Here is a 14,632-nt window from a genome sequence, read left to right as displayed (position 1 = left end):
CATATGCTACACTATTGAGGTTTAGATATTTTTTTGTTTGTTTTAGTGGTTTGAATACCAGAAAACAGGGAACTTTTTTACTGTTTTTACTGTTCAAGCTGAAACAAAAATAAAACTTTTGCTTAATACATGCCGACTTTCTATGTTTTAAATGTTAAAGACACCATGCTTTGTAGTCTTCAAACCATTAAAGCGTACATAAGCAGACATAAACCTCAATAGTGTAGCATATCGTTGGAAAGCTTATAAAATGGCGCAGTTTTTAACATATTCCGACACTTTCTTGTATACAGGGTGTGAAAAATGCAATAGACCATTGTTTTTTAAGTTTTTATCAAATATCTTAATTTTTATCTTTGAATCTATTTACAATGGAGTTTTTAAAACTGATCCTCCGTCATTTTCCATTATTCTTGTTCAAAATTTAATGTAGAACACGAAAATGATATTATCTACTCAAATCCATATACAGGTAATTGAGAAATCGCTGTATTAAGTTTAAAAGCATGGTTATTTTTGAAAAACATAAAATAATTTTTTGGGACGCTAATTTTGAGACTTGGAACATTTGATATGCATCATCACACTTCATTTACTTTGTACTTACACCAAAAAAATTTTGTCACACTAAGTACAAATCACCCTGTAGATTACTGCAAAGCTGATACCAGTGATAGTTAGAATTAAGTGTTGATAATAAACAACAAATACTGTAAAGTAAAAAGGTAAAGAAATAATAATTTTACAACATAGTCAATTATCAACATAAAACTTTATTTTATATTATTTTCACAGTATTAAATTTTCTTTACTTAATATACATATAAAATCTTTTGCCATTAATTTTGGGATTAAGGTTTTTGCGCCTAAAAAAATATCTTTGGAAAATTAAATTAAATAATACTCCATTATAATATGACCAAGTGAGTTTGCTCTTATACTGAAAGCTTGCTCAAAAAAGACTAGATAAAATTACAAGTTAATAACAAGAAACTTTTTTACAGTTTTAAGGTATCCATTAGTTTATTATTAAACAAAGATTCAACTAATGTCAAATAATAGTTGTGAAAAAAAATCAATGTGAAATCCAGAAATGTTTCAAAGGAAACCAACTTATCTAATTGAACAAACCAATTCATCTAATAATTGAAACCGAAAACCTGTTTAGAAAATTTAATTGCATGTAAATTATTCATTATCACAAAAATATGTGTTCACTAAAAGCTTAAATAAAATAACAGTGCTGTTTAACACATATTTACAATATTCTTTATAACAAATTAACGTTTCCAGCTACGAAAGCGTAAAAACAGTAATTTGAACAGATTTGGTCTAACAAGTTAAACAGGTATTAAATCTATAACACAACAAATCTAAAGTATGTAGATATAAAAAAACCAACAATAGATGGCTACTTTCTACCAATACTTTAGTGCAACTTGAAAGTGTACACAATAACTAATTTATACTATTTACAGTTACTTGTTACCCTGACTATTTTTGTACAATACAAACAAAAAAACACACAACTAGTTGTTGAAGAAACACAGTTTTTTAGTATGAAATTAAAAATAACACCAATTGTATAAATCATTATTAAATACTAGATGAGACACAGTCAGACTGTGCACCATACAACTTACAGGTCGACCAACAGTGAGAATTAACATCCGGAATCCAAAATTTTAACGAGACCTTCCCTGGAGGACCAAAACCGTCTCAGGGATCTGGTCAGAAATCGTTGGGGGACCTGGTCCGAAATCAAAGAGAACCGCTTCTGTGAAGGAGTGGGTGATTGTGGGAGAGCCCCTCACGTAGACAAAAATTATAAAATAAATTTTATAATTATAAAATTTAAACTGCCATAACCTAACCTAACTTGCTGATAATTTAAAAGAGATATGAGATAAAAATCGAATGAAGGTTTACTAATAACTAAAAATAATTCTGTTCATAAAATAAAATGATAAATGCCTCAAATTCTTACAAAAGATGTAGAGTTAAGAAGTAGGCCTAATTGCATGCTAAGCAAAATCTTAGACAAAAAAGTTAGTGTGACTGGTGGGATTCGAACCCGATACCTCATGCTTACTAGTCAAGTAGTAAGCTACCCATTAGACCATGAACACCGTTGATTTCACTCGGTATCGTTTGTACAGTTCGGGCGTTCCGTTCCAGGGAAGGTTTCGTAAATTTTAGACCAGGAAGCATTAAGGACAGAAACCTAATTTCAGTCCTCATAATTTATTTGAAAAATTTAATTAGAAAAGTCAAAATCAAAATCATACCGGTAATTAGGATTGGAATGTGACACTAATTGTAACATATATTATAACCCCATTCAAAATCAAAATCAAGATAATCTTGGAGTAACAACTTTACATACCCTCCCCCTCCTCACCCTGTTGTAAATGGACTTAAATTATGTAGAATGATAAAGAGAAAGGTGTTTTAGGTACAAAGTTTTACTCAATACAAAACAACAACATAGCTTTCCACAAAACACATCTGGTATCCATGACAACTAACTTACAGAACACATGTGATACCAAAATTAACTATTCACACAAATCATATTTCAAAACACCCCTTTCTGAAACACAATTTCTGTCGATTGCATGTTTTTAATTTGAGTTTTTCTTTTGATTGTTTTTTGTCCTATATTCTCAAAAACTGTCAATGAATACAAGTGGAACAAAAGTGTATTGAACTTAAAAGGAAATTTTCATTAAAGAGTAGCTTAAGAAATAGAATAAAAACATGATTTAGTGTTAACACAAAAAATAACAAATACTTTTAAGAATGCAAGATTCCTGAATAAAATAAAACAGAATTTTAAGCATTGAAATTCTACAATGCAAATACATTTTTCGATGGTGATTTTTTTAAAGTTAAGTAAAAAAGTTATTTTGCAATTGGGTAGAAATTTAAATTAAAGTACATAATGAGCAACAGCTGTGTAATGGTTTGAAAATTGTCTGGGTAGCCGAGTGGTTATAGTGCTCGCTTTCAAATCTTCAGGTTCTGAAAGAGATTGTTTCCAAACCCAGATGCCTTTTTTTGTCATTGGGCTATGAATTAATGATGCTATCCAACAAACAGGTCAACGTTAGATCGTAACAAGACCAAGGTTTAGACCGTTCCGAAAACAAAACCTAAATTAAAAAAATGCCATTGGCGTAGACAACACAATGTTTAGTGTAAGAGTAAATCTAATAAATAAATAAATAATTAATGTGAAGATGTGCAAGCGACTCGAGCCAAGCCTATAAACTTGTGTGATCAGCAAGCACCAAGATAGGAAATCAATCCAAGGCAAGCTTTTACTATACGATGGCAAAAAGTGTCTGCAGCAATGGAATAATCTAAAATTATGTTGTAACAATTGACGTCAAGTTGTTGAAGATTCAAAATGTATTTTAAAAATAAGGATTATGACAAATCAACTTATTAAATAACATCAAGCAATATTGAACATATACAAAGTTTAACTCCAAAAAGTTTAAGTTTTGAGTTTTTTTTTCAAAAGCTTGACTCGAGCTCAGCTTAATTAGAAATCTGGCTAGCACACCCCTAGATTAATTAAATTAAAGATACAATAAAGATACAAGGAAATACAATCAAACATTTAAAACGTTGTCTGTCTTTACATTCTGAATGTTAAAAGTAAAAGATAACTTGTTCTATATGTTGCAAACCTGTGTATACAGAATCTTCAATTAAAAATATATTTTTTAAGGATTGTTGGGGACCTTACCAAGCAATTAGTTGTCAGGGATACTTGACGTGTAAACCACCCTCCTTTCAGTTTGCTGATGATACAAGGATGTTAAACAAGGTACCTAATGTTGCATTCCTGTAGAACACAGTAGATTGTCATGTTTATAGATTTGAATGCTTTCAGAGACTTGTGGAATAAAAGCTTTTGTTGAACATTGACAACAGTACAGTAGAAACTAGAAAGTCAATAATTCGGATGTAAAAACTCTAAATCGTCAATTAACAGGATTTATCTCTAGCAAGAAATACAATTTTGAACTGTCTGCTGCAAAAAAATGAACCAATACCAATACCATCGTTGAAAAATCAACAAACAATTTGTTTAGCTCAAATGTCTAGTGTCTCATGTTTTTACTGTAGCCTACACATGTTCCTTTGAATTGAATAAGATACATTGCTTAAACATAAAATTGCTAATAATCTTAAAACAAAGTTTTGATCTCTAATAGTGCATGCTGGCCCTTTTTTTAACACGTACACTACACTACTGCAATAGTACTCATTTTTCATTCATATGGACCAGTGACACATATGACAGCTGGTCACATTAAAATAGACTGACGTCGCATATTTGATTCAGTGTCCAATGTTATTAAAAGCTTATATCTTCATAACGGTCTATTTGAAGGTCCTGAATTTTCTGCAGTGGTCTACAGGGATGTCGGTCACATATATGTGTCACTTGGTCTCAGATATGATTATTAGTGACGTCCTATGATAGTTGGCAAAACTGATTTTTTCTTTGCTGTTATCACTGACCCGCGGTCTGCGTGTACTGTTAATGAAGTGAAAATTGTGTACGCTGAAACATGGATTTTTTTTAGTTGTGGGAATCAGAACTTAATTTTTTTATTGATTTAATTTTTTTTTATGTCATGTTATTGCTGAACACAATATGCCAATTTTAAAGCGAAATAAAGCAAAAAAAGCGTGTAACCCTCCTCCTCCAGCCATTAAAATCTAATTTATCTCTATGTGTAATATTAAAATGTATAATTCGTGCCATGGCAATGACTGCAGCGTCGCATATATGTGGTGATCGGTAGCCAACGTGTTAAGGTAATTTTGATAATCAGGATAATTTGACAATTCGGATGGGGTCTGGTCCCAATTAATCCGGATTAATTGGGTGTAATTAAGTGTGATTAACCTTAACTCAATTATATTTACAAAAATAATCCGGATTATTAACATTTTACTGTATATTAATTTGCTTCTGTATGAACATTATTTGTAATGCATACACTGTATTGACATGACACATATTCATAGCTGAACTTCTGCTAATGTATTGCAAATGTTTGTTAGGATTAAATTTAATTGAATTAGAATTTGTGAATAGTTCATTATTTTCTCTCTCTTTCCTTAACAAAATATCGTTTCACTGTACATTATGCAGTATACATGCTACAGTGGCAAGCATAGTGACGTTCACATGTAGAACATGTGAGCAAACAAATGCCAGATACATCTTACCCATCTGTAGTCTATGTGGACGGGCAAGTGCAAGGTTAAAAGAGGCCGCCAACCTCTTTAAAAAAAAAAAAAAAAATTACCACAAAGATCAGCATAAAATATCTTGTATATAAGACAAATATATATTCTTTGGTAAAAATGTAAATTTTGCGATTAAAAAATTTAGGGATACATTTTAAAATTCCATCAAGTTTTTTACTCACTCTTAACAAAAAAACTTAACATAGGTCAGCATAGAAATACCTCGTGTTTCAGACAGTTTTTTAATTCCTGGGTAAGAAATTAAAAATGCTTACAGATATGAAAATCAGGGTTTAGTTGCAAACTACTTAAACTGTCCCACAGCAAAAATTAAAAACATTGTTTTCAAACCAGATTCTGTAAGTACCTTGAAGTCTTAAAGAAAAGTTAACCTACATGTAGGCCTAAGGATTAAAGAGCATAAATAGTAAAAATTGTACAGTAAAAACTACGGATAACATAAGATGACTGCCAACCTAACAAAGTAAAGTAAATGATGAATGTAAATAATTTGACGAATTATAAGTAATTTAATCCTGTGAATAAGGTTGCTATTAGGTTTGACTGCAAGATGAAACTAGTTTGGAAATTCCGTCACCAATGCTTAACTCTGGTGTTGATAATCTAATGTAACATCACTTAAATTGTTTTTTGTCAGGTTTCATACTCTGACCACGAATACACAACAACTGGTAACTTATCTATTTAAAAACTTGTTTACGATTACTCAATTGTGCATTTTGAGAGCACAGTTCTTAACAGGGCAACAAGTAAGATATACACTTATATACAGAGTGACACACCGACTAAGACTATTATATACATTTGTAGCTAACAGGTTTTCCCTATGAACAGAATTTGGTGACTATAAAATTACAACACGTGTAGTCATTTTGATGAATTAGAAATATAAAATATTTTCTCAATTCATAGGTAAAAACCGATATAAAAATACTCCATTTACATCTAAATAGGAGACAAGATTGGTCTTTTTATAGTGTTGGGTTGTTAAAACTTGTCCCTCTAGTGATCTCTATTTCCTCGTAAGAACCTTTCTGGTCCAGTTCTAGAACTTGGAACTTCTTCAGGACTAAGAGGGAGTAGAACTTCTGTGCAACCTAAAAAAAAACAAATATCAACTACTTTACAAGACAGTTCAAAAATAAATATTTGTTAATTCAGCATGACAATGTTTTGACGTTCCTACTTATTTGAAGAAACGTCCCATATTTTTGGAATAAATTTAAGAAATCAATAACAACCTGCTTCCCCGACCACATAAAAGTTCAGTTCTGGTTGCCATTTCGTGCTTGGGTCCTCATAAACCTACACTTAATCAATTTTTGAGGACGTGTGTGAAAGAGAAAGAACATTATTTAAAAATGCTTAACCACGAGAAGAGGCGTTAGTGGACTCGGCCTTGGATACAAAAAAAAGGAAGAGTTAGGAACTTCTGCAAGCTGGTCGCAAAAATTAAAAGAAGAGGAATCAGAAACATATAAAAATGTTTTACGAATGTCACAACATACATTCCAAGAATTGCTAGAACGAGTTAAACATCTAATTTAAAAAAAATGTAGACAAGAGCTTTCGGGTAAAACCAAGTTGGAAAATATCTTTGGTTGCCGCTGGCATGCTTCTAGAGGTGGTCAGACTATGCTGCTCGCTGGCGTCAGCGAGTGTGAGTGGTAACGTGACATCTAGTCGCCGCTACTTCAGCAGCTGCTGACAAATGCTCACTGGCTGGCAGTGTCAGCTGCGAATTTTGTGGTCACATTAAACTGACAGTAGCGGCTTCTTTCAGTTCGCCGCTGATGCCTGCCTAGTGTGACCCGTGCTTTAGACAAACATGGGTGAATGGTGGGAGTAGCTATATTTTATGGGGAAAATCACAAAAGCTGCAATGACTTTTGAACTGTAATTTGTACAGCTATGTGGATTGCACCATTCTGTTAAGAGTTAAAAGGGCCATAATATAATAAATTTCAATCAGAATTATTCAAGCAGTTTTTGTAAAAATCTAAATTTCTGTTTTTTATGGGTTTTAATAGGAAAATAAATTTAAAGAAACCTGGAGATACCATGGATTTAATCATACGAAGCACCATTTAAAGCCAAAATAACAAAGAATTAAATAAACCTGGAGATACCATGGATTCAACCATACTGTAGCTCTGTACAAATCCACACACAGACATCACTTCAAAAACACAGACATAGCTTTTTTTGGGTTCGGGGTCCCCCAAATCAAATATTTACACCCAAAACTCACTGACATAAAAATACCTTCTTCATATAAGTATAGGGGGAGAAAGTAAAAATTAAATCCTGCTCAAACTTACCTGTTTCTTGTTGTTGCGGCCGACCAAGTCTGAGAAGACAAGTTTTTCATCGTTCATCAACTTTGCTTTCACAACTGTGTACATATGAGCAGCTCTTTTGTTGAGGACTCGTTCTTCAAATTGTTCATATGTCTCGTCTGTAGCCTGCTCTTCAGGCTGAAATATCAAAGACTTGTCAAGCAATATGCATTAACCACTGGTAATAGTGAATTGACTACAATTTGTGATTAAAAATAGACAGGTATTTATAATCGCGGGTTAGGACCCATTTTCATAAAAATCCGAATTTATGATTTGTTAGTTGAGCTTGAGTTTTTTAGTACTTTTCCTTCATGTGGCATTATAATATGTGTAGCCTATTATGGCTGTATTGATATAATTAAATTCCGTGAGCACTATCTTTTTACTTGGCAGGAAAACGCGGTTAGAGAACAAACGGCAACTATCCAAAATAAGTTTTGCGGACCTATTAAAAAACCAAGTATGATTGTCATTTTCCAGGTTGGCTGGACATTCTGTAAGTTCATACTTTTTGTTTTGTTTCTTGACTACTCACAGGTCCAACGGAGACAGGATTGTCGTAGTCGTCGTTCCATGGTGTGGCTTGCCCCTTCTCCGATACAGCTCCTGGCGTGGTGGCTGGCGGATGTTGTTCATCGTAGCCCATGTTGGCCATAAGCGGTGCCTCCTAAATAGACAATAGACTTGTTATAAAGTCAGAAGTTACCCAGTTCTTTGTTTACTGCTGCGGATAGATTTATATCGTGAAATATTATATCAGTTACTACTTACTAGTAGTTTGGTTGTGTTGCTAGCCTAGTGGTAAGCGTCTCGGACTTAGGTGCAGGAGGGACAGGTTCAATCCCCGGCACATCCACTTAACATTTAATCTCTCGTAACTTCTCTTGTAAAATGCCACTGGCGTGAAAAAAAAACAAAAAAAAAAAAAAAAAAAACACATTGCTAGGTTTCTAATCCAATTGTTAGAAGTAGGGGTGTGCGATGCATCGAAAATGCATCGAAATTTCGATTCGATTCGATTCGATGCATCGAATCGCGATTCGATTCAGCATGCATCGAAATCACGATGCATCGATTTGGCCTCGATGCATCGAAAAAGACCGATGCATCGGTTAACTCCCGATGCAACGATTACGTTTTGATGCATATTAAAAACTAATTTAGGACTCCAAAATGAGTTTTAGATAGGGAAGTGTCAATTATCGCTACCACCGATACTCGGACATTTTCCGATACTAGGAATATCGGTATCAAGAATCGATTGCCAAACATCGATTTCGCCCGATTCCGCCGATACCGACAGCCGACAGGGATGGATAGATATTTTATTTTAACATTTATTTATTTGATATCTATTAGTTTTGTAATCACGCTAACAACTTTAGTAACCAACTTAGCACACTATTTAGTTTAAAACAGCTAAAGTTTATTTTCAGCTGTTCTCTCTGCAGGCAGATGATATTGCACAACACAATACAATCTACATTTCAAGATGTCAGACAGTCAGAATTCAGTCTCAGACAACCGGCGCGCGAGTGTCCTCAACACGAAATTATACTAAAAAATGTCTGTATCAATAAGTCAGACCTTTAAATGTATTATTTTTATTTTTAGAACAAAATAAATAACCTAAACTTGTCTAAATGTTCAGTTTCATCCCTGCATTACGCATCATTAGAAAAATTCTATTCAATTACAACATCGAAGTCAGAGGGTTAGGCTTGCACTTGCCTATTGCACCAAAAAGTAGATCCATATTATATCTGTACTATCTACCTAGTTTAAGAGTTTAAGTGAAGTTTTAAGTGCTACTATAACATAAGTTTTGATTGAAAAACACCATACGCATAGTCCATGTCGATTTTGTAATATTATAATGAATGGTAAATGTTGACCATCTAAGATAAATCAAAGTATGTAACAAGAGTTCTCATTGGTCGAGAGGCCACGCTGCACTGTCATGTCAGCCAATCGACGTTCGTGTTTCAATGGAGCAAGTGACGATTGCTAAGATACATTGATAAATATCAAGAACCGTTATGTAGGACGTGTTTGTTTGTAAAGAGTATAAAATTAGGTTAAAGTAAAACGGTGTGATTTTCTTTTGTCTTACAAAGACCTAGATTTGACAATAAGGTTATAAACGAGTATTGTGGCGTCTTTGTTCCTTGTTTGTTTACTTTTTAAGATTCCCTATCAAACGCCCCTATCTGCTATCTCTCTCTCTCCCCCCCCCCCCTCTCTCTCTAACGATGTGATGTACTGATTAAACAGATTGTGGTTGACGACTTTTCTACTTAAGATTCCCTGTGGTTATTTTAGTTCTATCAATCCCATAACCTTTCTATCGTTTATCAAAATAATTAATTAATCTGTTTTGTATTTTATTTACTTTAAACCAACCCCTATTTACCATCTGTATTTTATAGAATAAAATGTTTGTTTATAAAGTTTGACTGGCCACACAATTTTGTACCTATTTTATTTTGTATAAAGTAACAGATACTTTGATGATTATATATACAGTATATATATATATATATCAATAAGTGCTGCGTGCTGTAATGAATGCTTTTTATTATCAAAATAAGTAATCAATTATAAATTTTTGATAATACATGGGTCATTGAATACCATAATGTCATGTAGTTTCCTATTTGTAACTTGCAAATAATAATAATTGATAGTTAATTCTGGAAAATGAAAAATAGTGAACGCATTTATAAACCTGTTGTCAAAACAGCAAAGCAGGTGTAAGGGTTTATTGTTTCAGAGGCTAGGGTGTTTCAAGGACAAAGTGTTGGGCCTCCCAGCTTAGGGGGGGGAGGGGTGGTGGTTAGAGGGGGAGGAAACTGGTTTTGGCTATTTATTGATTAGTTCACCGACCCTTCTAGACAACAAAATTGAGTGACAGTGACAGTGTTAAATCACCGTGTTCTGTATTTAATTTGTTGTTTACTTTGTGTGTTATTCTATTAATTTTAGTGTTTTGTTCTATTTCCTCCTGGTCCCTTGCAAATTGTATTATCAATGCTAAATAATTGTGGTCAATTCAAATTATATTTTTGATTATTCAAATCTCCTACACAAAAAGACAAAAGTCAAACCAGGCAAGGAAAAAACCTGCTATTGTAATCCCCGTACCCAGCCATTTGGGAAGTGGTGAAAGTCTAGTCTAAATATAGCTCAAAGGTCTCACCCTTCCCTTCTCCCCCCTTCCACCCCCCTACTCAATGTTACTATTCCGCTCATTTCGAGGCCATTGCACAACGCCTGCCTCCCTTCTATTGTTTTGCCTTTATAGTGTTTCTATTCTGACTTTTATAAACATAAATTTATTGCTTACGTAACAGTTCAGTAGTGAAATTTTCTATTGTGAAACAGTAGGCCTACTTTAAAACAAAATCACTACCGGTCATGTCATTCTATTCTGTGTCAAGTCAGTATACCATTGCCATTGCCAGTCAGTCGCCGGCGACTGCTTTGAGTTGACCTATTCTGTCATGATAGCTATAAAAATAGGTTAGGACAACTACCTCTTGCTTATTTCTATATTTGTATGACTGTAGAATCTACAGTAATACAAATTATCCATCATTTTATGTAAACACAAGTTACATTTCAACAAATATTGATCTTTTACAATTTTATACCAAACTAGCGAGTTCAAAGATAAGCTCGAGTTTCGAGGCCGTACTTTACTCGAACTCAAAATCTCGAATACTCGCCCATTTTGTGTTAATAGTATAAATAAAATTGGATCCATTAAAACCGGATCCAGCCCAAGATCCGATTTTTTGTGGATACGATCGGGCGTCGGTTCTAGCTCAGATCCGGCGGATCCGGTAGTCCGATATCCGGATCCGACCATCACTAAAATAGACAGTAAAGGGTTATGTGATTATCAACTTTTTTTGTTCGTGCTGATTTAAGAATGAACCAGAAGTATTGAAAGCCAACAAATATAAATGTGAAAACTAAGTAACAATACTACCTACGTCATAAAATAAACTCTTATTTTATTTAATACAGGTCAATAATAATAAACTTAACGATTGCTTTATTGATATATAGGCTTATTCTAATTGTTAGTGAAGGGTGAATTTCCTTAGGCCAACCATAAAATTAGCAGTGTCCATTAATGAGGTTAGGTCAGCAACTATCCTCTTGTTCATAATTTTATTTAGTAAATTTTTTACTTTTTTTAAGGTAAAGGATCCATTACAGAAACACATGTTGTATTTAATTTTTGAAGAAAATCATGCCGTGCTGCATCGAATCGAATCGCATCGATTCGAATCGAAATTCTTTGAATCGCATCGATGCATCGAATCGAAAAAAATATGCTGCATCGCACACCCCTAGTTAGAAGGAAAGAAAAGAAACCAGGAACATGACAAGACTAGTAGCCTACATAAACTGGTACCAAAATAGAGTAAAAAGCCTCATCTTCAGCCTTATGTTTTCTGGTCAATGACTTCATATCCAGTGGCGTAGTGTCAAAGTTGGGGGCCTGGGGTGGCTTAGATGTGGAGGGAGCCTTTTTTACATACATACGTAAAATAATAAATACCATAGTAAACTGTTTATTTAATTTTTTGTTTAACATTATTTTAAACAGGGTACTAGCATTATTTATTAAAAAAGTAACCCATACAGTACCCCATAAAGTGCACAGAAAAAAATATCCATCTATACTATTATAAAATTGAGGTGGTGTCTGTTTGTCTGTCACGACTAAATTACTAAACCGATACAGCCAAAATTAAACACACCAATAGTCCACATATCTAGGAATGTCATAGGCCTATTCACTTCCCTGAGTTCTTCTCGGGCTACGCCCCTTGGATATCCAGAGTTTTGAGGTGAGGTTTTCAAAAGTTAATTGGTCTCCATGGGAGCATGAGAAAATTCACAACCTTTGTTTACCTTCGTGTTGACATTTCAATGCAATGCTTATTTTATTTTACAATTTCAGACAGCTAATCCAAACAAATTGAATAAAATAATTTACACAACAGAACTATGTAGTAGCATGGATAAAACATAGTCCCTTAGTAGTCCCATCCTTATGGAACAGCTGAAGCCAATTTTATTGTTAGTTCTGTCCGGTTTTCTGTAGATGTTGTGTTTTGTTTACAATTTGTTTCTATTATTTTAGGGTTAGTTTCTCATTATTTGTGTCACACTGTTTGGTTATATAGCTAGTGGACAAGTTATTGTTTATGATTAGATAGTTTTATTTGGCTAAGCAAGGTTTTAAATTATTGAAATAACAATAAGTTTATTGTTATTTCAGAAAACCTCGCTTAGCCAAATAAAACTATCTAATCATGCACAATAACTTGTCCACTAGCTATACAGTAGAACCTCTTTAATCCGAACCCCTGTAATCCGAACGCCTCAATGCTGTACTCTATACACAGTACAGTAGTTCTTTATTGTATACTGAATTTATTGATATACGCATTGTAATTATTTCAATTGTAATGTACAGTACTGTTTATTCCCTATGTTTACTACTGTATTAAATAAACAATGTATTTTACTTTATAAAGCATTTTTCACTTTTCCCTAGCTATTGTTATGTAAAAACAACAATATGTTCTGTAATCCGAACTATTCAATCATACGAACTATTCAATCATCCGAACTACCCCCGGTCCCAATTAGTTCGGTAAAGAGGTTCTACTAACCACACAGTGAGACACAAATAATGAGAAACTAACCCTAAAATAATATACCTAACCAAATTGTAAACAAAACACGACATCTACAGAAAACCGGACAGAACTAACAATAAAATTGGCTTCAGCTGTTCCATAAGGATGGGAAATCTACTAAGGGACTATGTTTTATCTATGGTAGTAGGTTTATTATTTGTGTCATTGATTAAGGAAAATTATGTTATATATTTAAATGTTAACAGTAGGAAAATTACAATGTAGTCATATTTTTTTGTTCAGATTTGGTAGATCTTTGTTTATAAATTGGAACTACTTAACAAATGTTTGGTTAAGGCAGTATAGTACTTCTTCCCGTTGTGAAGCACGGGCCCATTTCCCAGGTCATATTTTCACTAAATATCTCCTTGAAAATGTAATTTATATATATATATAAATGTGCTTTTATTGTATTTTGTATCACTTAAATGAGCTTATAGGTTCATGTAGGCTACTTCGACTATTTTAAATGTTATGTATTTTTTTTATTAATGATGCAACATTTTGTTTTTATGAGTTGGAGATTTGTAATGCACTCCAAGAAGTAACGAATCACGTTTTTTACTGTCACTCCTTTTAAGCGGGGTAAGTGTACGCCCCAAATCACATAGTACAACTTTGACCACAGATAAAAAATACCCATAGGTGCTATCAAAATCAAATTTGCTGTGCTTATTCTTTGGAATGTTTTGTACGCTATATGTGGTTTTTTAATAAACTGACAATGATAATGTGTATAACTAGTGCTAGAATAGAAACAAAAACTTAACAAAGGAGTTTAAACTCAACACTTACTTCCGGACGGTACAAAATATCCTTCTCTTCTTTTTATAATTTCCTTTTCAATTTCAAATTTTCATAATTATAAACCTATTATAGTAACTATCCAGTAACAATTATTTGAGAAAGGCTTTTGAATTAAAATCTAACTTTAGGGCAATTTTTTCAAGTGCAAATTAATTAAGTTAATTTTTTAAGTTTTATCACGATATTACTTAAATAGCCTCAGTTGTAGTCAATACAAAAACAATAGTATGCCAATGGATTTAGACACACAGATCAAAAAAGAAAAATACAGGAAGCACAAACAAACATACAGCGTTTACAAAAACTGAATGAAAAAATACATACGGGTAAAGTATATTCCGTGTGTGAGTAATGATAACGTCTTAAACCATCTCAAAGTTCATAAATAAGGGTTATTAAAAAAATGGCATATACAAAAAGGGGGAAAATACAAACAACTGATTCCAAGCAAAACTAACATTG

General features: G+C 33.2%; 1 protein-coding gene across 1 annotated transcript in view; it reads right to left on the bottom strand.

The window, feature by feature from the left end:
• Nucleotides 1-753: 753 nt before the first annotated feature.
• LOC128988546 (double-strand-break repair protein rad21 homolog) overlaps nucleotides 754-14,632 on the bottom strand; it is a 31,551-nt gene continuing 17,672 nt past the window's right edge. The window contains exons 10-12 of the mRNA XM_054409931.1: nucleotides 8,176-8,307; nucleotides 7,620-7,775; nucleotides 754-6,395 (exon numbers count right to left, since the gene is read on the bottom strand). Coding sequence (XP_054265906.1) covers nucleotides 6,270-6,395; nucleotides 7,620-7,775; nucleotides 8,176-8,307 — 414 coding nt within the window. The 3' untranslated portion in view covers nucleotides 754-6,269. The remainder of the gene's footprint in view (nucleotides 6,396-7,619; nucleotides 7,776-8,175; nucleotides 8,308-14,632) is intronic.

This window comes from Macrosteles quadrilineatus, unplaced genomic scaffold (genome assembly GCF_028750875.1).
Source record: "Macrosteles quadrilineatus isolate MER2022 unplaced genomic scaffold, UCM_ALF_1.0 Scaffold_3__2_contigs__length_128488019, whole genome shotgun sequence".
NCBI classification, from domain to species: Eukaryota; Metazoa; Arthropoda; class Insecta; order Hemiptera; family Cicadellidae; genus Macrosteles; species Macrosteles quadrilineatus.
The sequence above is the reverse complement of the archived record's forward strand: the minus strand, read 5'-3'. Positions and strand labels throughout refer to the sequence as shown.